The 24171-nt window shown below is 41.7% G+C and overlaps 1 protein-coding gene across 4 annotated transcripts in view; it reads left to right on the top strand.

Annotated features, from left to right (window-relative positions):
* The window catches only part of SLC4A4 (solute carrier family 4 member 4), a 342218-nt gene that overhangs the window by 72463 nt on the left and 245584 nt on the right, over nucleotides 1-24171 (top strand). For all 4 annotated transcript variants that reach the window (XM_082243062.1, XM_082243061.1, XM_082243059.1 and 1 more), the window contains exon 2: nucleotides 14746-14819. In XM_082243062.1, coding sequence (XP_082099188.1) covers nucleotides 14747-14819 — 73 coding nt within the window. In that variant the 5' untranslated portion in view covers nucleotide 14746. The remainder of the gene's footprint in view (nucleotides 1-14745; nucleotides 14820-24171) is intronic.

The following is a 24171-nucleotide window of genomic DNA, read 5'->3' as shown; positions in this document are numbered from 1 at the left end:
AGAAACATATGGCTTACATATTCTAAAATCAAGTAATACCTAGTTTGTGTAATAATTTGAGACAGTTATCTTTATGAAATGTCTGACCATCAATAGCATTCGTTTAAAGAAAACCTCTACAGACATCCCCTAATGAAAATGCTAGTACCCTCGCTGTCATGCTAATCCAATGGCTTGAGGACTTTCTGAGTCACTGACTTCTAAACACACTTAAATATATATATATACGAGGATCTCTGACTTGACTCTAACTGTCCTGATTTGCATGCTTGTTCGATTTCACAGAAGGTATTGAAGCCAGAGACAAGTCAGGTAACCAGTATTTTCTCAAGGACGCCACCAATGGATATCTCCATATTTCCCACAAAACAGGTTCCATTTAAGATGATTATAACTAGTCGAAAGGAAAGGTTTCCAACACTTTCCATGCAGCAAATTTACAATTCTGGCTCAACTAAAACCTACTAGCTGTAACTTTTAAGAGGATGAAATATACTGTGATAGCCTCTGACACAGCTGGCACTTGAACTTACTTTTCAGTTGAACTGCATGCACAGTTAAAGTAGGCTTTTAACCTCTTTTAGTAAGACCTACTTTACACAGGTAAATATCTACATACAGAAGATTCTAGTGGCATGAATTATTGGACTGTTATGGCTGGAACTGGAAGGTATTTGGTACAACACAGACCCTCTCTGGATTAGGACGCCACTCCAAACTGGATGAAAGAGCTGGGACAAAACTGGTCAGAGAGGCTACCAAGAAGCCTACAGCAACTCTGAGGCATTGCAGCAATTTATGACAAAGAGTGTTCATTGTGTGCATGCGGCAACAATATAACAAATTCTCCGCAAATGTGGCTTGTATGGGAGGGTTGCAAGAAAAAAGCCACTCCTCAAGAAAGGCCACATGTAGTCAAGCCTGAGCTTTGCCAAAATGCAACTTGAAGATTCCAAGGCTACATGGAAAAGGGTGTTATAGTCAGATGAGACTAAATTTGAATAATTTGGCCTCAACGCCAAACTATATGTCTGGCGGAAATCCAATACAGCTCACCAATGTCACCATCCAAATAACACCATTCCTACAGTGAAGCATGGAGGTGGTAATATCCTGTTATGGGGGTGTTTCTCTGCAGCAGGGATTGGAGCACTTGTCAGTATAGAAGGAAAATGGATGGGAAAATACCATCAAACTCTTGAAGAAACATGACAATGACACAAAGCACACAGCAAAAATGACCACAGGAAGGAGAAAAAGGTGAATGTCTTTGCATAGCCTAGTCAGAGCCCAGACTTAAACCCTATTGGAAATCTGTGGAAAGACTTCAAGACTGTAGTCCACAACAAACGGTCACCATTAAATTTACTTGAACTTGAGCAGTTCTGCAAAGAAGAGTGAGAAAATATTGCAAAGGCTAGAAGTGCAAAGCTAGTAGAGACATATCACAACAGACTGAAGGCTGCAATTAAAGCAAAAGGTGGTTTACCAAAATGCTGACACAAGGGGGTGATCCTTTTTCCAACTCCGTGATTCTGTTTTTGATTTTTTTTTGTTTTTTTCTGACATGTTGGTGTTATAGCTTTCACTTGGATGTTATAAGTTGCACTGAATGAATGCAGCTGGATAAAACAAAAACAGTCTCTGTCTTCATTTCAGGCTGCAAAGCAACAAAATGTGATTATTTTAAGGGGGTGGTTCTTTTCTTTACCCACTGTATGTGTATTAAAGCCCTCATTTATGTTCCAGGATCCCATAGTAGAGAATCACACTTTACATGATACCATTCATTTTATTACATCCAAGAAAGTTATCTGCTGAGCAAGCTGATGACAGTAAAGCACAAAGTAAAGCGGGGTATACACTATCGAAGAAAGATTTACATTTTTAGAGCGTTCCTTCATTTTTCTTATCGTTAGTAAAGAGAAATTGACGTACGATTTTTGCTGTAGAAGTTAGAAAACCTAAAGGAGCAAGATGGAAATTTATTTGTCAAATGAACAAATTTCTAATAGTGTACGTGGTTTTCATTGGGTGAAGTTTGTTCACTCCAAAATGAAAATGAATTGTTAGTCCCGGTTCACACTGATGCAAATTTTACGTGGATTAGATCAGATCCGAAAGGCATAGATTCGCATGTCATTTGAAAAACCATTGTTTTAAATGAAGACGGAATAACCCCAAAGTGGGAGCAGGTACCTGTCAAAACCAGGTACCTGCTCCTGCCCCCCCCCCCAAAAAAAGGTGCCAAATGTGGCAGTGGAAGCTCTTGGGTGGAGCTCCACTTTAAATACGTAGAGTATTTCTAGACATTCTGGTTAAGAAATTAAGATTAGGCACTTGTGTCTGACAAGAAAACTATAAAATATCAAACATTTTCACAAATATTGTATATACAGTTTCAAATATGGGATTTACTGTATAGTTAGCCATACATGTAGCTTCTGTAGTAGGGATGGAGGAATAAAAAAGATAGTCAGTGACCTGAAACACAGAGTCCCATTACATGTAATTGGAATTAAGTCATTTTTCTTGCTTTCTTGCATCTGTGTTTGTACTGCGTTTATGGTGCATATAAAGGGTAACTTCACTTTAGCCCCTTTCACCCTTGTGCGACTTGTCCTGCGATTTTGGACTGCAAAGTCGCATGACAAGTCGTACTCTATGATTTCCAATGAGTACCATTCATATCTGTACGACTTCAGATCGCAATGACTTCAAAGTAGTCCCTGCACTACTTTGGCATGATTTTAATGTGTTTTGAGGTCGAAAGACATAGGCATTGCTCAAGTCCAGTCAAAATCGCATCAAAATCGCGTCAAAATCATGGCAACAAAATCACAGTAAAATCGTGCGACTTTTAGGTCCTATAAGTGTTAAAGGGGCCTTATTGGGGGAAAAAAATAGCAAATAAAAAAAATTATAGCGTATACAATTGCGACACAAGTCATGTTATAATTGAATGTTATTAAAAATTACCTTTCAATTTTCAATCTGCAGCCGCTGTAATTTTCTGAAAATGCAATGCAATATGGCTACCTGGAGCTGGTCTGTACATAGAATGTATACTGACCACACCCCAGAAACATAATTTCCTGCTTGTGTGATTGGTTCCCCCAACTTGCCTAGAAGTCTGCCTAAGATACAAGTTAGATTTCCAGCATTCCCTGCAACAAAAATGTCATTTTTGGTGCAATACTCCCAATAGGAACACGTCTAAAGGGACGCAGCCCCTGCAGATTTCCTCATTAGTGCTCTGCAGCTGCACAGCTGATTGATATCTTTAAAACCACTCCCATTAGACCCACTGAGCACAGTGGCACAGAGGAGCAAACAGGCACTTCTTCAGAATAACAAAAGGTAGGAATCTGCAACAAAGGTTATAATAATCCCTGCAAAGTTCTCAGCTCTCAGCTCCCCCCCCCCCCCCCCCATCATAAATGTGGCTTGTGTAGAAATTGTATATGCTATATTACTATTTACTTTATTTTTATGCCCAGGAGAGTGGAGCTACCCTTTAAAAACACTTCTGACTGTATCTGGGGTAAATAAGTACCAAATAAGGAATTTTGCCATTTGGCTAAATTAAAGAAAAGGATTCAGAGGTTGCTGAAGTTTGGAATGTTGTTTCATTTAACACATATTACACAACGAGGGGCATTTGTCAAAACTAGAGCAGACAGAATCTGGAGCAGATGTGCATGGCAACCAATCAGCTTCTATCTTTCGTTTTCAAAACTGAACAAGGTAGAAAGATGAAAATTGATTGGTTGCCATGGTCAGCTGCTTCAGTTTTGATGAATTCCCCTCAATGAATATTCTCTATGCAATGAGCTCCATAATGGCAGAAGCATCAGGGAAAGGGTGCAGCTTATGAAGGGAAATGACAGAGAAGACAGACGTATAAATGTTGATACAGGAACAATAATTCTAGTATTGTATTGTGTAACACCAGAAAACACCTCTAAATGTCACAGAGAAGGAAACTTGAATCCAGCAAGTGTGCCAAGTATTATTTTAATAAGCAAATAGAAGAGAACTTTGATTACAGATAGTAAATCAGTGATTGCACCATATCATCAGAATACGTGGAAACAGGAGCCTCAAGGCCCCAAGGCAGACATAAATAATGAGAGTTAATGGGAGTTCCACTCCCACACAGTTCTTAGCATACGGTTAATATGAAATACACAGCTCAATATTTGCAGGTGATAAGACCATTTCATGTGTTTCCTGCAGTAGCTGGGTCTTGTAGGAGGTTACTTCTAGTAGATAACAAGCAGTTTCCAAACATTGGAAGTGCTCATGATTACACACACAAGTTCTACAATATTTGTGATTGAAGGGATAGCTTCAAGAGGGATCCCACAGGTATGGCATGTACAGTGCCTTGCGAATGTATTCGGCCCCCTTGAACTTTGCGAACTTTTGCCACATTTCAGGCTTCAATCATAAAGATATAAAACTGTAATTTTTTGTAAAGAATCAACAACAAGTGGGACACAATCATGAAGTGGAACAAAATTTATTGGATATTTCAAACTTTGTTAACAAATAAAAAACTGAAAAATTGGGCGTGCAAAATTATTCAGCCCCTTTACTTTCAGTGCAACAAACTCTCTCCAGAAGTTCAGTGAGGATCTCTGAATGATCCAATGTTGACCTAAATGACTAATGATGATAAATAGAATCCACCTGTGTGTAATCAAGTCTCCGTATAAATGCACCTGCACTGTGATAGTCTCAGAGGTCCGTTTAAAGCGCAGAGAGCATCATGAAGAACAAGGAACACACCAGGCAGGTCCGAAATACTTTTGTGGAGAAGTTTAAAGCCGGATTTGGATACAAAAAGATTTCTCAAGCTTTAAACATCCCAAGGAGCACTGTGCAAGCTATAACATTGAAATGGAAGGAGTATCAGATCACTGCAAATCTACAAAGACCTGGCCGTCCCTCTAAACTTTCAGCTCATACAAGGAGAAGACTGATCAGAGATGCAGCCAAGAGGCCCAGGATCACTCTGGATGAACTGCAGAGATCTACAGCTGAGGTGGGAGACTCTGTCCATAGGACAGCAATCAGTCGTATACTGCACAAATCTGGCCTTTATGGAAGAGTGGCAAGAAGAAAGCCATTTCTTAAAGATATCCATAAAAAGTGTCGTTTAAAGTTTGCCACAAGCCACCTGGGAGACACACCAAACATGTGGAAGAAGGTGCTCTGGTCAGATGAAACCAAAATCGAACTTTTTGGCAACAATGCAAAACGTTATGTTTGGCGTAAAAGCAACACAGCTCATCACCCTGAACACACCATCCCCACTGTCAAACATGGTGGTGGCAGCATCATGGTTTGGGCCTGCTTTTCTTCAGCAGGGACAGGGAAGATGGTTAAAATTGATGGGAAGATGGATGGAGCCAAATACAGGACAATTCTGGAAGAAAACCTGATGGAGTCTGCAAAAGACCTGAGACTGGGACGGAGATTTGTCTTCCAGCAAGACAATGATCGAAAACATAAAGCAAAATCTACAATGGAATGGTTCACAAATAAACATATCCAGGTGTTAGAATGGCCAAGTCAAAGTCCAGACCTGAATCCAATCGAGAATCTGAGGAAAGAACTGAAAACTGCTGTTCACAAACGCTCTCCATCCAACCTCACTGACTGAGCTCGAGCTGTTTTGCAAGGAGGAATGGGCAAAAATTTCATTCTCTCGATGTGAAAAACTGATAGAGACATACCCCAAGCGACTTACAGCTGTAATCGTAGCAAAAGGTGGCGCTACAAAGTATTAACTTAACCACTTTACCCCCAGCCCTATTTCGGACACTTTTTGTTCACAAGTTAAAACCAGTATTTTTTCCTAGAAAACTACTTAGAACCCCCAAACATTATATATATTTTTTTAGCAAAGACTCTGGAGAATAAAATGTCGGTCATTGCAAAATTTTTTGTCACGCGGTATTTGCGCAGCGGTCTTTAAAACGCCATTTTTTTGGAAAAAATTTGAAAAATCACATTTCACTAATTTAAAAAAATACTAAACAGTAAAGTTAGCCCATTTTTTTGTATATTGTGAAAGAACATGTCACGCCGAGTAAATAGATACCAAACATGTTACGGTTTAAAATTGCACCCCCCCGTGGGATGGCGACAAACTACGGTCAATAGAGATCTCAATCTGCGACGCTTTAAATTTATTTAACGGTTACCAGTTTTGAGTTAGAGTGTAGCTCTTTTTTTTAAATTATTGCCCACGCTCTGGTGATCGCGGCGATACCTCGCATGTGTGGTTTGAACAGCGATTTCATTTGCGGCTCGACTTGCGTATACGTTTTTTTTTTGTGCGCGAGCTAACGGTGACGGGGGCGGCTAAATTTTTTTTTTTCCTATTTATTTTTTCTTTTTTTTTAACTTTATTACAGGTTTTTTAAAAAAAAAAAAATCTGATCACTTTTATTGCTGTCACAAGCAATGTAAACATCCCTTGTGACAGCAATATGTGTGACAGGTACACTTTATGGAGGGATCGAGGGTCTAAAGACCCTAGACCCCTCCACTACACTTCCCTGTATGCAAAACTCCAAAAACGGCATTTTTGCATACAGCCGTTTTTTAAATCTGCCGCCTTTTGCGGCACGGTAACCCGGAAGTGACGTCATGGACGCCGCCTCCGGGTTACGTCATCGGAGACCCGATCTATGCCGTTTCCGGCATTCATCGGGACTCCATCCAGCCGGCGGACGTGCCGGCTGGGTGCTCGGGGCTCCCGGTGGGACGGGAGCCCCGAGCAAAGCCGCGGAAGGCGGCGGGAGGGGGGGGGACGTCCCCTCCCGCCCCCCCGGGTAACGATCGAGCGGCTCCCGAGCCGCATCGATCGTTACCGACGGAAAGCCGACCGCCGGCTTCAAACAACGGTACCGGGATGATGCCTCTAGCTAGAGGCATCATCCCGGTATAACCACTCAAAGTCAGCCGACGTAGATCTACGTGGCTGGTCGTTAAGTGGTTAAGGGGGCTGAATAATTTTGCACGCCCAATTTTTCAGTTTTTTATTTGTTAAAAAAGTTTGAAATATCCAATAAATTTCATTCCACTTCATGATTGTGTCCCAGTTGTTGATTCTTCACAAAAAATTACAGTTTTATATCTTTATGTTTGAAGCCTGAAATGTGGCAAAAGGTTGCAAAGTTCAAGGGGGCCGAATACTTTCGCAAGGCATTGTATATGCTTATAAAACATAATATTGCTGCGCTAGAATATAATATAAAACATTCAATATGCGAAAAGCAGCCAACACAAATCTTTGGAAACAGAAAGATCAATAGCAATAGAAATACAAATGTGGCGCTAATCTTGTAAGATTAATCAAAGAAATCTTTGATATTAGTGGATAATAAGCAACAGTTCCAATTCTTTCCCATGGATAAATAAAAACTTCCAAAAGAAGGGGAGAGATGTGAAGATCCTCAGCGAGGGAAACCACCACCAGGCACCCGCACACACTGATCCTTACCAGATCCCAATGACCCTCATTACAAAGGTCAAAAGCGCTAATGGCACAAGCCCTGGAAAGCCGGGATCCTTCACTCCTCCTCATTAGATATTATCCATCAAGCGGGCAGTCGTTAAGTCCTTGCAGGGTCGCCATGTGAGGAAACAAAATACCAACACATAGTGTACACTGCTAAAAGGTTTTATTGTCCCCAAAGGATAAAATTGCACTTACTCGACAGCCGCAATTAGAGAGCGTTGCTAATTTCCTCCTCCGTACGGTCGGGTGCTCGCGCATCCAACCAGAAAAATGGCCGCCGTGTCTCTTCCTCGTGTGGCGTGCGTCGCCGTAGGCTCCACCCGACGCGTTTCGTCAGAGCTGACGTCGTCTAGCTGACGTCGTCCACCCCTAGACGACGTCAGCTCTGACGAAACGCGTCGGGTGGAGCCTACGGCGACGCACGCCACACGAGGAAGAGACACGGCGGCCATTTTTCTGGTGGGATGCGGGAGCACCCGACCGTACGGAGGAGGAAATTAGCAACGCTCTCTAATTGCGGCTGTCGAGTAAGTGCAATTTTATCCTTTGGGGACAATAAAACCTTTTAGCAGTGTACACTATGTGTTGGTATTTTGTTTCCTCACATGGCGACCCTGCAAGGACTTAACGACTGCCCGCTTGATGGATAATATCTAATGAGGAGGAGTGAAGGATCCCGGCTTTCCAGGGCTTGTGCCATTAGCGCTTTTGACCTTTGTAATGAGGGTCATTGGGATCTGGTAAGGATCAGTGTGTGCGGGTGCCTGGTGGTGGTTTCCCTCGCTGAGGATCTTCACATCTCTCCCCTTCTTTTGGAAGTTTTTATTTATCCATGGGAAAGAATTGGAACTGTTGCTTATTATCCACTAATATCAAAGATTTCTTTGATTAATCTTACAAGATTAGCGCCACATTTGTATTTCTATTGTATATGCTTACATTAGTCCAAACTGGATCAATCTGTTTACGTAAAGATTGCCATATCCAAACTTCAGGTTGGTTCTGAACACCCATGCAATCTGATTCCAGTGCGGACAAAGAAAAACGGTTCTGCACGCACTTTATGCATTAAGATAATACGCCTTCTGTGTGCAGCAGCCCCCCTCACCCTACCTAATACTTATACTTACCTGAGCCTCATCTCGATCCAGCAATGTTGCAGGTGTGTCTCGGCTGCCCAAGACTCTCCCTCATTGGCTGAGACGGCAGCACGGCACCATTGGCTCCTGCTGCTGTCAATCAAATTCAGTGAGCCAATAAGGAGATAGAGGGGGTGGGGCTAAGCAGCGGCGCCATGTGTCTGAATGGACACACAGAGCTGCGGTTTGGTTCGGGGTGCCCCATAGCAAGCTGCTTGCTGTGGGGGCACTCAACAGGAGGGAGGGGCCAGGAGCACAGAAGAGGGACCCGAGGAGAGGAGGATCTGGGCTGCTCTGTGCAAAACCAGCTGCACAGAGCATGTGATTATAAGATGTTTGTTAAAAAAAAAAAATAAAATAAAAGACTTTAGTATCACTTTAATCTCAATACAATATATGTAAATAAAAAATATTAGTAGATATTAAGGATTTTTTTGGGGGGAATAACAATTTGTCCCCACATATTTACTTCCTTGAATTGTGTGACAGAATGTTCTGTGTAGTCACTATGCTCTGTGAGTAGACACTGCTGTGTCACAGAGCCTGCCTTCTGAATTACAGAGGTGCTGAGAAGAGGCATTTATGGAGGTGAAGTCAGCACAGGAATCACTGCTTGTAGGCAGCAAGGTACTATGGGATATGTAGTCCTTAGAAATTGAAAGTCAACAGCAGAGGAGAAGCTGCAAAGCATGCAGGGAATTCTGGAACTTGTGGAAAGAGATGACCAGCAGGCAGGTAGCACTCACAACATGAAAGGCGATTATTGAAGTAAGCTTACATTGGATTGTCAAATATAAGTATTGTTTGTAAGGAGATTTTTGAAGTAAGCTTGCATTGGATTGTCAAATATAAGTATTGTTTGTATTACTATTACGATTACACTATTACAATGTTATAAAATGGAAATGTATGCTGTGACCATAGATTTCCTTTAAAAGAAATGTAAAATATTATCTGCAACAAAGAGAGTGAAACATTAATTAGATAGCATGGGTAAATCTGTAAATGAATAGAACTAGTGATCATTACAGGAAATGGATTGCTTAATCTGTAGATTGTTTATACTGAGAAAAAAACATGTTAAGCAATACAGCAAAGAATGTATGTACCAAAGACTGAGGTAGTTTCCAAAGAAGGGGGAAGCAATATCTGGAAAAAAAAAAACGTAAAGTATAAAATAAGTTCATGTGAAGAAGGGATTAACCTCTGACTGGGTGGAAACAGAGAGGTGATTTGTGTAATGGGGTTGCCTAATCCTTAAATAGTTTATAGTAAGGAAAAATGAATGATTGTATGCACTGTGGCTGGGCCTTTTATGTGTATGTAATCTTGAATGCAAAAAAATGTATTGTGTTTGGAATATATTCAGTGCTATCCAAGATATTTTTTTGCTTTTTTTGGCAAAGGAGGTTTATAGTAAAGTTAATTTTAAACTGCCTTTAGGCCAAAGCTGTCTTCTTTATCTGTGTGTGATGAAGTAGTATCTAGAGCAGGCATCAATAAATGGCAGGCCGCGATCCGAATGCGGAAGGAGTAACAGTCCTATCCGGACTGCAGCCTCGCCAAATAGATGTTTGAGTATCCTCTCCTGTCCACCTGTCTAGTCTGCCGCTGTCATCCTCCAGGAAGGGACAAGGATTGTAGGCATGGCAGGTCTGAATACAGGGCAAGACTTTTCAAATTAAGAAGCAGGTGATTGGTTGCTAAGTCGTGGGGCAGTCCAAGCAACCATTCACCCGCCTTTACCATGAAAGTCCCACCCACAATTCAGACCTGCTGCGCCACCAACTCTGTGTGTAAGGTAGGACAGTAAAGGGAGTTGGGTGGTTGCTGTGATGTCAAGGGGACTTTGGTATGAAGGGAGTACTGTTAAGAAAGGAACAGGAGTGTGCAATATGAAGGCAGGACTGCTGCGGGGAGGGGAGGACTGTGATGGAATGAGAGGTCTGTGGTGAAGGGGGTGCGGGGTTGTGAAGGGTGGACTGTGATATAAGAATGGGGGGACTGAGGGCACCAGGACACTGGTGTAAAGGACTGGGGAATTGCAATGTAACGCTAGGTTCACGCCTATGCATTTTTTGTGGCTCACATTTACGTGGGCGCAGCAGCCTAACTATTTAAATGGGCTGCTGTACCTGCATGTTTTTAAATATGCAGTCTCTGGGAAAATGCATGGTGCTTTTGCCCCGTGTGATTTCTCTCACCAGAAAATGCGCTGCGGGTGTAGCTGCAGGTGGTTGTGGGTGCAGGAATAGGTGCTTTTTTTACACTGCACTAGAGAAAACTTAGGTTTCTGCAAGGACATTACAAAACAATCGCTTTCTATGTGCACTGTTCACACTGCATTTTTTGGCAATTCACTGTTTGCCTGAAGGCTCCGTGTGCAGTCTTTTTCTACTTATCACAGCTAAGCTGTGTTTCATAAAAATGAATGTAATTTAATTTTAACATTTCAATAAAGTTGACATTTAAAAAAAAGGACACAATGCAATGCACCTAAATGCACATTGCACCACCACTTCATGAACCTCACACTTACAGATGCCCACAAGGTAGAATCCTGCAATTTACCATGAGGGCCAGGGTGATCAGGCCCTAAAGGGTGGGGAAACTGTGATGTGTACAGGAGGCTGTGATGTGACGAATCTAAATCGACGCGCAAACATGAGACTCGGACCTCCCCTGGAAGAAAATTATATTGACCAGACCTCTGTGAATTATAACTTAGTACCCCTAATCTATGTATGATTTCCTTTCCATTGTACTGCGATAAGTTACCAAAGTAAGTGGGAGGAATCATGCAGATAAGATGATAATTTGTGACATAGTGATAATCATGTGACATAGTGTTGGAGGTAGAAGTTGAACTCTAAAAGGTTGCAAGTAAATGAATTAATTCCTGAGATGATTGGAAACTTGAGAAGTCTTTGAGGGTTTTATAGATTTTCAGTAATTATAAAAGAAAGGACCAGCCTGTATTCTGGAGCTGGAATCTCACTGGGGAAGGACCAGTTTGTGCGCTAGAGGTAGGATCCCACTGGGTAAGGACCAGCCTGTATTCTGGAGCTGGGATCTCACTGGGGAAGGACCAGTCATATGCTGGAGATGGACTCTAATAGGGAAAGGAAGAGGCAGAATCCCCAGCGGCAAAATTAAACTCTGCTTTAGGCCCAGCTCTATATTAGTTATATTCTACCTTGGTTTTATGTTAGCACAGGTTGTACAGTTGTTGTTCCATAAGGGAACTTCAGGCATATGGAATATGAAATATGTATACTTATTGATCAAAAAATCTGAACGTTCTCTGTTACCTGTAACAGCTGACCCAGTTTTCACCTGCAGAGCAACACAGAACAGCTCATCTTTCACATGTTCTGGAAAATGAGGTCTATGACATTTATGTGAGAGCTATGTAGACATTTGTTGATAACAATAGACAGTTGTGTCCTCACTTTCTCCTTGACAGACAGTAAAATCAGAATATTTCTCCTTGGATGCACTAGATACTAAAGTGGCCTTACAAACAGAACAGGATGTAGAATAAATGGAAATTCTATTGCAAAAAAATTCACAGCATTAGGTATTAGTACTGGTTAGAAAAATGGATCTGAATGGATTACATCATTTTAAAGAAATCTTTGCATATAGTATAAATATGTGTTTCAGATTAGTAGCTGAACTATTAAAGTAATTAGATCAGAATGATAAACTGGTAAATTCCATTTTCAGGAGGAGAATTCAGAAATGACAGCCTCTCTATTTCTCTTGGTACATGTTTTTGTTTTTTTTATTCAACCACTTGCTTTTTAAATTTTTTTTTACACATGTAAAATTAGTGGTTCATCAAGCACAATTTTGAAGAAAAAATACACTAAAATGAATTTCAGTGCACACAAACACAATATAATAATCAATTTTTTGGTAAACTATAAAAAATTATGTTTTATCGAGTAAAAAGATACCAAATATACCAAGACTCAAAATTGAGTGCACTCGAGAAATGGGGCAAACCATGGTACCTGAAATTTTTCATAGGGGACACTTTAAAAGCCTTTACAGGTTATCAATGTAAAGTAAATCATAAACGATGTCTCTAGAATTACTGCTCTCACTGTGATGTTCGTGGCCATACCTCACATGTGCGGTGCAATCGCTGTTTACATACGCGTGTGGGACCTAGATCCGCCCGTATCACTTTTACTAGACAATCAATTGCTAGCTGTAAAAAGCGATACCAAGTTTGTTGCTACAGCTGCCATATATATAAATGTAGCATGGTCAGCAAGTGGTTAAGGTATATGTAAACCCAATCAATTAAACCTCCTATAAACATTAACATTGCAATGTAAAGAGTAATTTTCAGTATATTAAAAGTGGAATTCCAGATACCACCTAACATCCTAAAAAAGCTCCCTTCCCCCTCCTAACATCTATTCTAACTAACCTGTGTATAAAAGATCTGCATACTTACCTTTTTTCAGCCCGCACTAGTCTGGGCACATGATCTCCCCTGTATCAGCCAGCGTGGCTGCAGGGGAAAGGATAGAGCGCTCCAACAATGGCTAGTAGAGCCTGCAGCAGTGATGTCACACATAGGTTTCAGTGCCCCATCCCTTGTTGGCTCTTTCTCCTCTCCCCTGCAGAAGTCCTGGCTGACACAGGAGACCAGGATAAGATAACATGACCAGACTGGAGCGGCCTGAAAAATATACAGATCATTCTTTCACAGGTTTGTCAGAGTAGGGGTTGGGGGGGGGGGGCATTTTTAAGAATAGTTTAGTGGTGCCTAGAATTGGACTTTAAATCAGCAGTCTTCATTAAAAATAATACTTGGTTATCCTACTATGAAAGTCCATGTTCAGTCACTTGCTGTTGATTTCATTCTGTCCCCATCTCTCAAATGTGTACCATGTTACACAAGCTTTCGATGGAGACTACATGTGGCCATTTCAGCATACATTATGCAGTTGTGATCCATTGATGTTGCCATCAGGAAACCTGCCCTGAATAATACCATTAAGCTATTACTGGAGCGCAGAAGGGAGAAGGCTGCAAAGAAGCCAAAGAAGATCAGCAGCACTGAGATGCAATAAAATGCTGGAAAAGTAAGAAAATGGGGTTGATTTACGAAAACTGGAGATCTGGTGCAGCTGTTCATGGTAGCCAATAAGCTTCTAACTTCAGCTTGTTCAATTAGGCTTTGAGAAAAAAACCTGGAAGCTGATTGGCTTCTATACAGAGCTGCACCAGATTTTGCCATCTCCAGTTTTAGTAAATCAACCCCAGTACGTTTCTTATTAAAAAGACATGTCAGCTGTTTATGCTTCAGCAAAATATATATACTTTAAGCAACTCAGATTGATCAAACAGGAAAAGCAGTAAAAGTCTTCAGATTATCTATATAAAACAAAAAGGGATGAAGAATGTGAATACAACACAGAAACAGACCTATACGTGGGATTTTCCATCTACTCTGAGACTTTTGGCTGCTCATAAAAAGTGTAAGTATGAGTGACAAATAACTGGCAGTGTACATGGATGTCTAGCTCTGTTGTGTCTATGGTGGCTGGAGGAGCTCTGCATAATCCTCAAATGTCAGCTTTCTGTCATCCCAGCATGTGACACAAAGCTTGCTTCTCAACAGAGAAGAATTAAGAGGCTCCAGTAAGCCAGGGCTTCTTATAGTATATGTGTGTCTGCTTGTGTGTACCTGCCATGCCCCCTGCTTTGCATGGATCTGCTCCGTTAAGGGACTATGGAATCCCTTTCAAGATCTAAGGCAACATGTCGTCTAATTGCCCTATAATAAGGCAAAAAACATCTTCAGACCTGGAATACAATTTTACTGCTCCTGTCAGCACTAATGCTTCGGAGATTCTAGCCACTCAGGCCACCCTCATCACACGATCATCTAACTGTACAGAGTTCCGAGACTAGAACAAAAGGGGAGGCCCCCTCTAATAATATGAACAGCGGTGCCCATTTGAACCTGCCTAAGAGTAGGGGCTTGTCAAGCAGCTTATTCCAGGAAAGGTCTGAGCACTCTTTCTTTTTCTTTTACTATTACAGGATGGAGGATGAGGCAGTTCTGGACAGAGGGGCTTCCTTCCTGAAGCATGTGTGTGACGAAGAAGAGGTTGAAGGTAAGATACTCAATGTCATATATACACTTGTTGCTTTTATTTTACTATGGCTCGTTGTAATATACAGAGTGACATTCATAAGGCCTCTTGCACACGGATGTTATCATTATATCTTGCTGGCCGAGGCGGACAGAACGATCCTGAGTAGAAAACACAAGTCTTTGCATATATATATGCAAGTATGGGGGTGTAAACATGTGTACGCGTATCCTAGCATAATTCTTCTTCATCCTCTTCTAGCTGTCATTGTTTCAGTTTGTGCATATACGCTCGTATGTGTTATAGTATGCATGTGAACTACTGCACTCAAATGTAAACTTTCCTATTTTATTTTTCAATGGCTCTGAACGCCTAGCTGCATTATGGATCTTTATGCTGCTGTGAGCATTGTCCCATGCGCCTGTGTTCTGAACCGTAAATAAAAATACTACATAGCTCCAAATGTATCTTTGTTTTATCACACGTGTGCAAAAGGCCTTAAACTCAGAAGTTGAAAATTGGGCAATTTCAAAAAGGAAGCATATTTGCAGTTTTTCATAAGATGCTCTATTAAAATGCATGTGAATTGCTTGATTCTTATCTCTAGTTTTATAAATGGGCATTGGTTTTTTGGTGAGATGATTATTTAGCTACTTCTTGCATTAGTTTATATTGAGGATGATAATAGAATGATGCCTATTACCCGAGTACTTTAGGTTAGAAAATGATCCTCACGAAAGAGCCAAATTGCTGTGATGCGTTCATGTGGAGGTAAAACGGAAGTATTTATTTCCTATGACACATGAGATTAACCCCAGCTTTTATAGAGCTTACTCGCTCCCATGTGACAGGGCGAGAACATTACTCTTTTACATGTCAGCTCACAGACGGGTAGTTACCAAATCAGAACTTGTCTCCCAGCATTCATCTGAATCACTGCTAAATTGGAATAGTATAACTATTAGGCCCCTTTCACACAAGAAGTCAGATCGGGTCCACCTGTCTATTTGTCAGGTGTACCCAATCGGATTCCCAATTCTCCACTATGGAGCAAGAGATGTAAACGGACTTGTATCCATTTACACCCTGAGATCCATGAGGATAAGTGTAACTGAAAGCGTATGGAGTAGGAATCGCACAAGTAGACTGTGAGAGGTGGGTTACAAATCTATATTGGTCACTCAAATATTACATTTTTATCAAAATTATTAACTCCCAATAAACAGTTACTATACCTTAACCACTCTGCAACCGCTCACAGTAATACTACTGCGGCAGAGTGGCTCGTTCCCGTCCAGCCACGTAGTATTAACGTGACTGGACTCCTCCCCTTCTGGGCGGCGCTTGCGTGCCGCCGGAGGCTCGCTCCCGCTGTTTTCATTCACAGCGGGAGTCGGGCCAGGGGAGGAGCAGCGGCGATCGCCGCTGCTCTTACCCGATCGTCGGGGATCGAGTCTGGAGATCCGCCCGCTGTGTGTAAACACAGTGGGCGGATCTCCATAGTGACAGGGAGTGACAGATCGGACTGTTCAGCATAGCTGGACATCCGATCTGTCCATGAATCACACAGTCACCTCCCCCCTACACGTCAGTAAGCACCAGGCATACATTAACCCCTCCCTCTCCAATAAAATTAACCCCTTCCCTGCCAGTGTCATTTTTACAGTAACAGTGCATATATATAGCACTGATTACTGCAGTAATGTCACTGGTACCCCCAAAAGTGTCAAAAATGTCAGTCAGGGGTCCGGTCTGTCCGCCGCAATGTCGCAGTCCCGCAAAAAAAATCGCAGATCGCCGCCATTACGCGTTAAAAAAAAAACACCAAAAATGACAGAAATCTTTCCCTTTGTTATTAAACGCAATAACTTTTGGCGCAAACCAATCAAAATACGCTTATTGCGATTTTTTTTACCAAACATATGTAGCATAAAACAAATTGGCCAAAAACTTTTAAAAAAATTGTTTTTTACATCTTTTTTGGGGGGAATTTCATATAAAAAAATGTAAAAAATATTGTTATTTTTTCAAAATAAACGCTCTTTTTTTGTTTATAGCGCAAAAAGTAAAAATCGCACAGGTGATCAAATACCACCAAAAGAAAGCTCTGTTTGTGGGAAAAAAAGGACGTAAATTTAGTTTGGGTACGGCAATTGTCAGTTGAAGTCGCACAGCGCCGAATCGCAAAAAGTGGCCTGGACGGAAGACAGCAAAATCCTCCGGTTGTAAAGTGGTTAAAAAAGTTAACTTTTGTGCATTGCAGGGAACTGCCCATAGCAACCAAAGGTTCTTATCGGGAATAGGGGGGAGGTAAAATGGCACTGCCTAATATACTGGACAAGTTAAATGGAAAGGGCCCAATGAAGGGTGTGTATCTATAGCATTTCAATACAATCAGTACATGATATTAACCACTTCCATACAGAGCAGTTACACCCCCTTCCTGCCCAGACCAATTTTCAGCTTTTGGCGCTCTCACATTTTGAATGATAATTACTCAGTCATGCAACGCTGTACCCAATCAAATTTTTTATCATTTTTTTCACACAAATAGAGCTTTCTTTTGGTAGTATTTAATCACCACTGGGTTTTTTATTTTTTGCGATATAAGTGAAAAAAGAGTGAACATTTTGAAAAAAAACACATTTTGTTTCAGTTTCTATTATAACATTTTGCAAATAAGTATTTTTTTTTCATAAATTTGGGCCAAAATTTATACTTCTACATATCTTTGGTAAAAATAACCCAAATTAGTGGTTATTATTTAGTCTGTGTGAAAGTTATAGAGTCTACAAGTTATGGTGCCAATCTTTGAAAATTGATCACACCTGATGTACCGACGGCCTATCTCATTTCTTGAGGCCCTGAAATGTCAGGACAGTACAAATACCCCCCAAATGACCCCTTTTTGGAAAGTAGACATTCCAGGATATTTAGTAAGAGGCATGGTGAGTTTTTTTAAAGCTGTAATTTTTTTCCCACAATTCTTTGAAAAATGAAGAAATATTTTTTTTTTTTGTTTTTTGTACACAAAATTGTCAAAATTACAAGTTATCTCTCACACACAGTATATGCATACTTTCAATTACACCCTAAAATACATTCTGCTACTCCTCCTGAGTATGGCAATACCACATGTGTGAGACTTTTACACAGCCTGGCCACATACAGAGGCCCAATATTCAAGGAGCACCATCAGGTGTTCTAGGAGCATAAATTACACATATAATTTCCTAACGACCTCACACTTTTGAAGGCCCTGGAGCACCAGGACAATGGAATTACCCACAAAATAACCCAATTTTGGAAAGCAAACACGCCAATGTATATTCTATGAGGAATAATGAGTCTTTTGAACATGTCATTTTTTCCACAGGTTTTTGGAAAATGTAGAAAGAAAATTAAAACGCATTTTTTTTTACACAAAGTTGTCAATTTATAGCATGTACATAGCAAAAATGACACCCCAAAATACATTCTACTACTCCTCCTGAGTATAGCGATACCACATATGTGGGACTTTGTCACAGCATAGCCACATACAGAGGCCCAACATGCAAGGAGCACCGTCAGGTGTTCTAGGAGCATAAATTACACATATAATTTCATTACAACCTATCACACTTTTGAAGGCCCTGGAGCACCAGGACAATGGAAACCCAGACAAAATGACCCCATTTTGGAAAGCAAACACCAAAACACATAATCTAGGAGGCATGGGCTGCAGATAGGTACTCAGGTACTCTCATGGGCTGCAGACAGGTACTCAGGTACACTGATCGGCTTCAGAAAGGTACTCGGGTACTCTGATGAGCTTCAGAAAGGTACTCGGGTATTCTGATGGGCTACAGACAGGTACTCGGGTAATCTGACGGGGTGCAGATTGGTACTCGGGCACTCTGGGCTGGAGACAAGTACTCGGGTACTCTGATGACATGTACTTGGGTATTCCGATGACAGGTACTCAAAGTACCCGAATACCTGTCATCAGAGTACCCGAGTACCTGTCATCAGATTACCCGGGGGGGGCGCAGTAGCGGCGAGAGCGGGCCGTCGTCATATGACATCGGCCCGGATCGACAAAGACTTCCTGCCGCCGTCATTTTACAATGACGCGGTATGGAAGTGGTTAAAATGAGGAAAATAGTAAATAAAGTGACCAAGTGCCTAGAAAAAACTCATGTCTATAGAAGTAAAATAAGTGAAAAAGAATATATAAGGTGCTTCAGTGTTAAGTGACTATGTAATGATCACATATAATCCATAAAAAAAAGACACATAAAGGTGATTTAGTGCTAAAAATATATAAGTAGATGTGTCTAAATAAAATTAAAAAATCAATTCAGTACAGATCCCAGAGGAATCAATTATAAAAAGTGACTTAGTGCTAATGTGGTAGTCCAAATTTCCAAATCATATATGAAGGTGAGTCCGTGCTGTAAGAAGTCAGTGCAAATCCAAAAATTAAATCACAAATGGAGTTGAATCTGTGCTGTTAGAAAATCCATAAAAGTGCATGTATAAAATTTCTTGTGACTCTCCAAGTGTGGCCGCTGTGATGGATCACTCGTGCTCCCCTAACTCCCAGGACCGCACTCACCAAAAATCCTAACCCCCCACAGGGGTAGCAAGCCTTAAGTAGTCGGAGAGATATGGCTCCTATGGACCCCTATTGGTCCTCTATTGGTATTTTTTTAATTGATTCCTTTGGGATCTGCACTGAATTGATTTTTTAATTGTATCCAGACACATCTACTTATATATTTTCAGCACGGGATCACCTTATTTTACTTCTATAGACATGAGTTTTTTCTAGGCACCTGGTCACTTTATTTACTATTTTCCTAATTTTAATATCATGTACAGATTGTATTGAAATGCTATAGATGCACACCCTTCATTGGGCCCTTTCCATTTAACTTGTCCGGTATATTAGGCAGCGCCATTTTACCTCCCCCCTATCCCTAATTCTACTATATATCCTTCTAGAGACTATATATAGGAGGTAGGCTGCAGCCAGTATTTATATAAATTTACCTATCCTAGCGTGGATTTTCTTCCTTCTTTCAAAGGTTCTTATTGTAAACTGAAATATTAGACATATAATTTTTTCCTGCAGTCCATTGCTCTGTGATAGCCGTCAAACATTTTCAGTTTTTTGCTGTCACCAAGCTTGCAGTTGCTATATATATGTAAGGAAGAATCCATTATCATTGTCAGCATTGTAAATATAAATGGCTTCCTGTGAATTTCAGTAAATCATAAATCATGGACAAGTAAAACTGTTCTGTTTTCAGTTTAAAAGGAAGTTAGTTTATTAGCTGGCTTTTCGTCATCAGAAACTAAGCAAAGTTGTTTATTGGTAATATTGAGCTCTAATTTGTGCTATTCCAACCAATTTTCATAAATAAGAAAAAAGTGACACGTTTTAGCAAGTATGTAGGTGAAGGACACATGCCTACCATACTCTCAATTACAACACTGGTCAAAAAAAAATGATTGGTCTAACCTACAAAAGTGTTTTTTTTTTTTACTAGTACTTTTCCTTTATATTGGTTTTTCAAATAACAAAGCCATTAAGTGAGAGACTGGATGAAAATGTTACTGTCAAAGGGTCAAGAAGTTAAGACTTGTCCTGTTATAGTGACTGCTGCAATGTAATTGGGCTGTGATCTTAGTTTCATTATTAAACCTCCTGCACACAGACACCTGAACATGTGCAACGTAATTTCTGGCATATTTTCACCGCCCAGGAAGCCAAGGTGCTACATTGAGCCACTCATAGACATAAATGATTCTGCTAGGTTGTACTCAGGTATATACCAGTGCTTGAGTAAACATGTGTAAAGCATAGAATGTTCTATTTTTTGCATATGCGCAAACGCTATACTTTGGTATATGGCAGTGCTTGAGTAAACACGAGTGCAGCTGCGTACGGCCAATAATAACTATAGGTAGCTGCATGAGGTGCTTCCTGAGCAGAAAAGTACGCTGGAATTTACGTTGCATGGGCTCAGGTGCCTGCGTGCCAGAGGTCTTACTAGGGCAGGCCATACATTATGCAATTTTCTTTCCTTCTGTCACATGTGCAGAATTCCTTAATTCCCCCAACAACACAGTTAGTGTTGATGGGGGAATCCCGCCCACAGTGCTATTGTGTTCTGCTAGCGGGGAGCGTGGGAGACTTCCCTGCCAGGTGAACACGATTAGTGTTGCTGGCTTAAGCAAGCAGCACTAATCGTACAATAAAAACCTGACAGGCGGGTTGTACACAAGTTAAAGCGATTGTAAACCACCAAAGATACATAAAATGGGGTCCCCTGCAGGTCTAAGCCTGCCCTACAAACAAGCACATTATGACACACTTACCTGCAGACAAGGCCCTTCAGCGCACAGAACCCCGCCACTTCTATCTTCACCCACTCTTCCTTTCGGGTTTGCGGGCTCCGACCGTTTGAATGGCAGGAGCTGTGATGACGTCACTCCCGAGCATCCATGTGGGAGCCCTGTCCGCGGCACAGACCTCTGCATTCATGGCATATTGTGTGCCCTGAATGCAAAGCATCTCTGCACATGCGTGGGTGATGTCATTGGCTATTGCCGATGTGAAAATCTCCTAAATGGTGCACGTTTAGGAGATATTCATTGTACCTAGAGGTAAGCCTGTTTGTAAGTTTGTGTACAACCAGGGTGTCCATACATAGATTGAAATGTGTTTGGTCTCTGCTGAACTGTCTGAATTTCGATCTATGTATGGCTGGCTTAAGTTCTTCTTGGGGAAATGCAGCTCTGGTATCCTACATGCCTAGCACTAAGCTCACAGATTTGCACTGTTTGACTGTTCATATTCTAGTTAGCGCAGCCTAAATACTGGCAGATTTACTGTTTTAATACAAGAAAGATCTTGGTGAAAACCTGTCTTTCAGCTTTTTGTAATACTTGTCAGCTGGACCAGATAAGCTATAGAAGATGTTTAGGGTGATTAGATGTAAAGAACCAAAACACATTCACACGATTTCAGATATGGATGAACTCCAAAGTCTGGATAATGTCAGCATCTGCTAAGAAATTACAGCAGTTGCCTTCCTAAATGAATACTATATTTGCTGTGTTTTAAGTCTCTACTGTAAGAAATCAAAGCCCTGCTCCAACCAATACTTTATCGATTAGCCTATCAGTTATAAAAGCTGTCTTTGTGCCTTTTGGGAGATATCCTCTTATTTCGTGTGCCATCTGACACCCATCACTCAAGGGGATCTTCCCAATGTGGACAGACAGCAGAAAAATCCAACAGAGGTTATAGTACTTCTCCGCTCATCTAAAATGTTTTATATTATTGTGTGTGTACTGGTTGGGTACATATCCTCTCACTTCCTGTTCTGTCAGACACCTGTCAAATAAATTGGGAACAAAACAGCAATAAATAACGCAAAAGAAGTTCTAGGCTTTCCCCACTCCATACAAAATTAGAGAAACAATGGTTAAATTGGGTTTTCAAGAAAACTTGTGTTTTGCTAATTCAGGGCAGAGCAATAGGTTTGCTAAATACCCCTTCCTTGCTTATATTTACCTTTTCTTTGCTCCAAGTCATGTGACTTGCTCCATGTGTCAGCATAGGGTAAATCAACACTGTCAAATAGGAAGTCTGTAGTCTTCTGTAAGCCACAAATCCTGCAACTTATAGGTTACACATGGCATTCCTTTGACTCTTGTCAATAGAGTAGCGTGGTAAGTATAGGCTGCAGAAAAGTAAATTTCTGCTTTTGGCGCCGTTTTCGGCGACATCTTGGATTTGGGCAAGCTGCATCGTGAGGGCAGTGGCAATTTTCCCTGTGTTTTCCCCTATAGTTTCTATTGGCGCCATGTTTGTGTGGCTCAGGGCACTTTCGGCCTCTAGTGATTTTAGTCACTTCCTCCAGCCATCTTTCACTTGCTGCAGATGGAACGTGGAGAGCGGTTTATTTTCTCTCTCTCATGCACTATAAGGGGTTTTTTATTGGTCTTTTGGGCATTTCTCCTTAGACACATTGCTTTATCAGTTATCTGAATATATAAAGGGGGACTCCAGTAGCAGCGCGGGATCGAGATGCGGACCGCAATCGCCGATTTAAAGGGCCACGATCCTTTTTTTGTATTCTGCCAAAATGGAGTCCCAGAGTGACAATTTCCCCACTAATCTTATTGGTGCATCCAAGACATCCGGATCACCTTCCCTAGCTTCTTTATCTGCAGCCATTGAAATGTTGCCGTCCAAAGTTGATCTTATTATGTCATAAGGTAATGTTCAAAAACGTCCGATGCCCTCTTAGTCTTCTGATTCAGAGCCTGATATGGTTGCCACGGACACTGCCCTCCCTGAGGGTTCCCTGTCCGCACACTCAGATGGGGAGGAGGAGTCCTCCTCCGCTGCAGCGAGGGAACGCGCTTTGGTACAAGCACTTGTTCGCTTCGTTAGGGAGACTTTGAACATTGATGATGAGCCCATCCAGTCAGGTAAGCGGGTTTCCTTTGGGTCCCGCAAAGCCCAGAAGTCGGGTCAGGTTTTCCCCTGCCCCGAGGAGATTCACGATATTGTGAACGAACAGTGGTGACGCGTTAAGCACATGCTGGTGGTGCCTAAGCGTTTTCAACGCTGCTACCCCTTTGCAGACCCTTTGCAGACCCTGTTTCCAATCGCTGGATGGTGTCACCTAAGGTGGACCACACTGTTTCCAGATTGAATAAATCCACGGTGGTGCCTGTGGAGGACTCCCCGGTGTTTAAAGACCCGATGGACAGGCGCGTGGAGTCACTTTCCCGCCACATGTACTTCGTGGTGGCTCACTCCTCAAGCCGGTATTCTCTTCTGTGCTGGTTTCTCAGATGATTACGGAATGGATTAAGGTGCTTAAGCACAACCTGGTGGCTGAGTCAGTCCCCCCGACTCTCAATGAGCTCACGGACCAAATGGCCCAGGCCATGGTGTACCTGTGTGACGCGGGCCTGGGCGAGGCTCCCCTGGTCGCAAGATTGTCTGCGGTGGGGATTGCACTCCGCCGCATGGTGTGGCTGAAGAGCTGGTCGGCAGACCATGCCTCTAAAAAGACTGTGTCTGATATCCTCTATTTTGGGGAATGCTTTTTTAGGGACTTAGATTGTCAAGGGTCTTACAGGGGGTAAGAGTACCCTCCTGCCCCAATCCGCAAATGGTAAATCTCCATGCGTGTGGCTGGGTCCTTCCTTCAAGGCTCATCGGGGGCCCTTTCGTGCCTCAGGGGCGCAGGAAAGAGGAAAATCCTTCAAGGCCTCTGGCCGTAACAAGAAGCCTTGGTCTGGTAAGCCCAAGGCCGGTCAGTCCGGTGCTGTGGCCCATTCTTCTTCCGCATGAAGGGAT

This window comes from Pelophylax lessonae (genome assembly GCF_965119305.1).
Source record: "Pelophylax lessonae genome assembly, chromosome: 1".
Classification (NCBI taxonomy): Eukaryota; Metazoa; Chordata; class Amphibia; order Anura; family Ranidae; genus Pelophylax; species Pelophylax lessonae.
The sequence above is the reverse complement of the archived record's forward strand: the minus strand, read 5'-3'. Positions and strand labels throughout refer to the sequence as shown.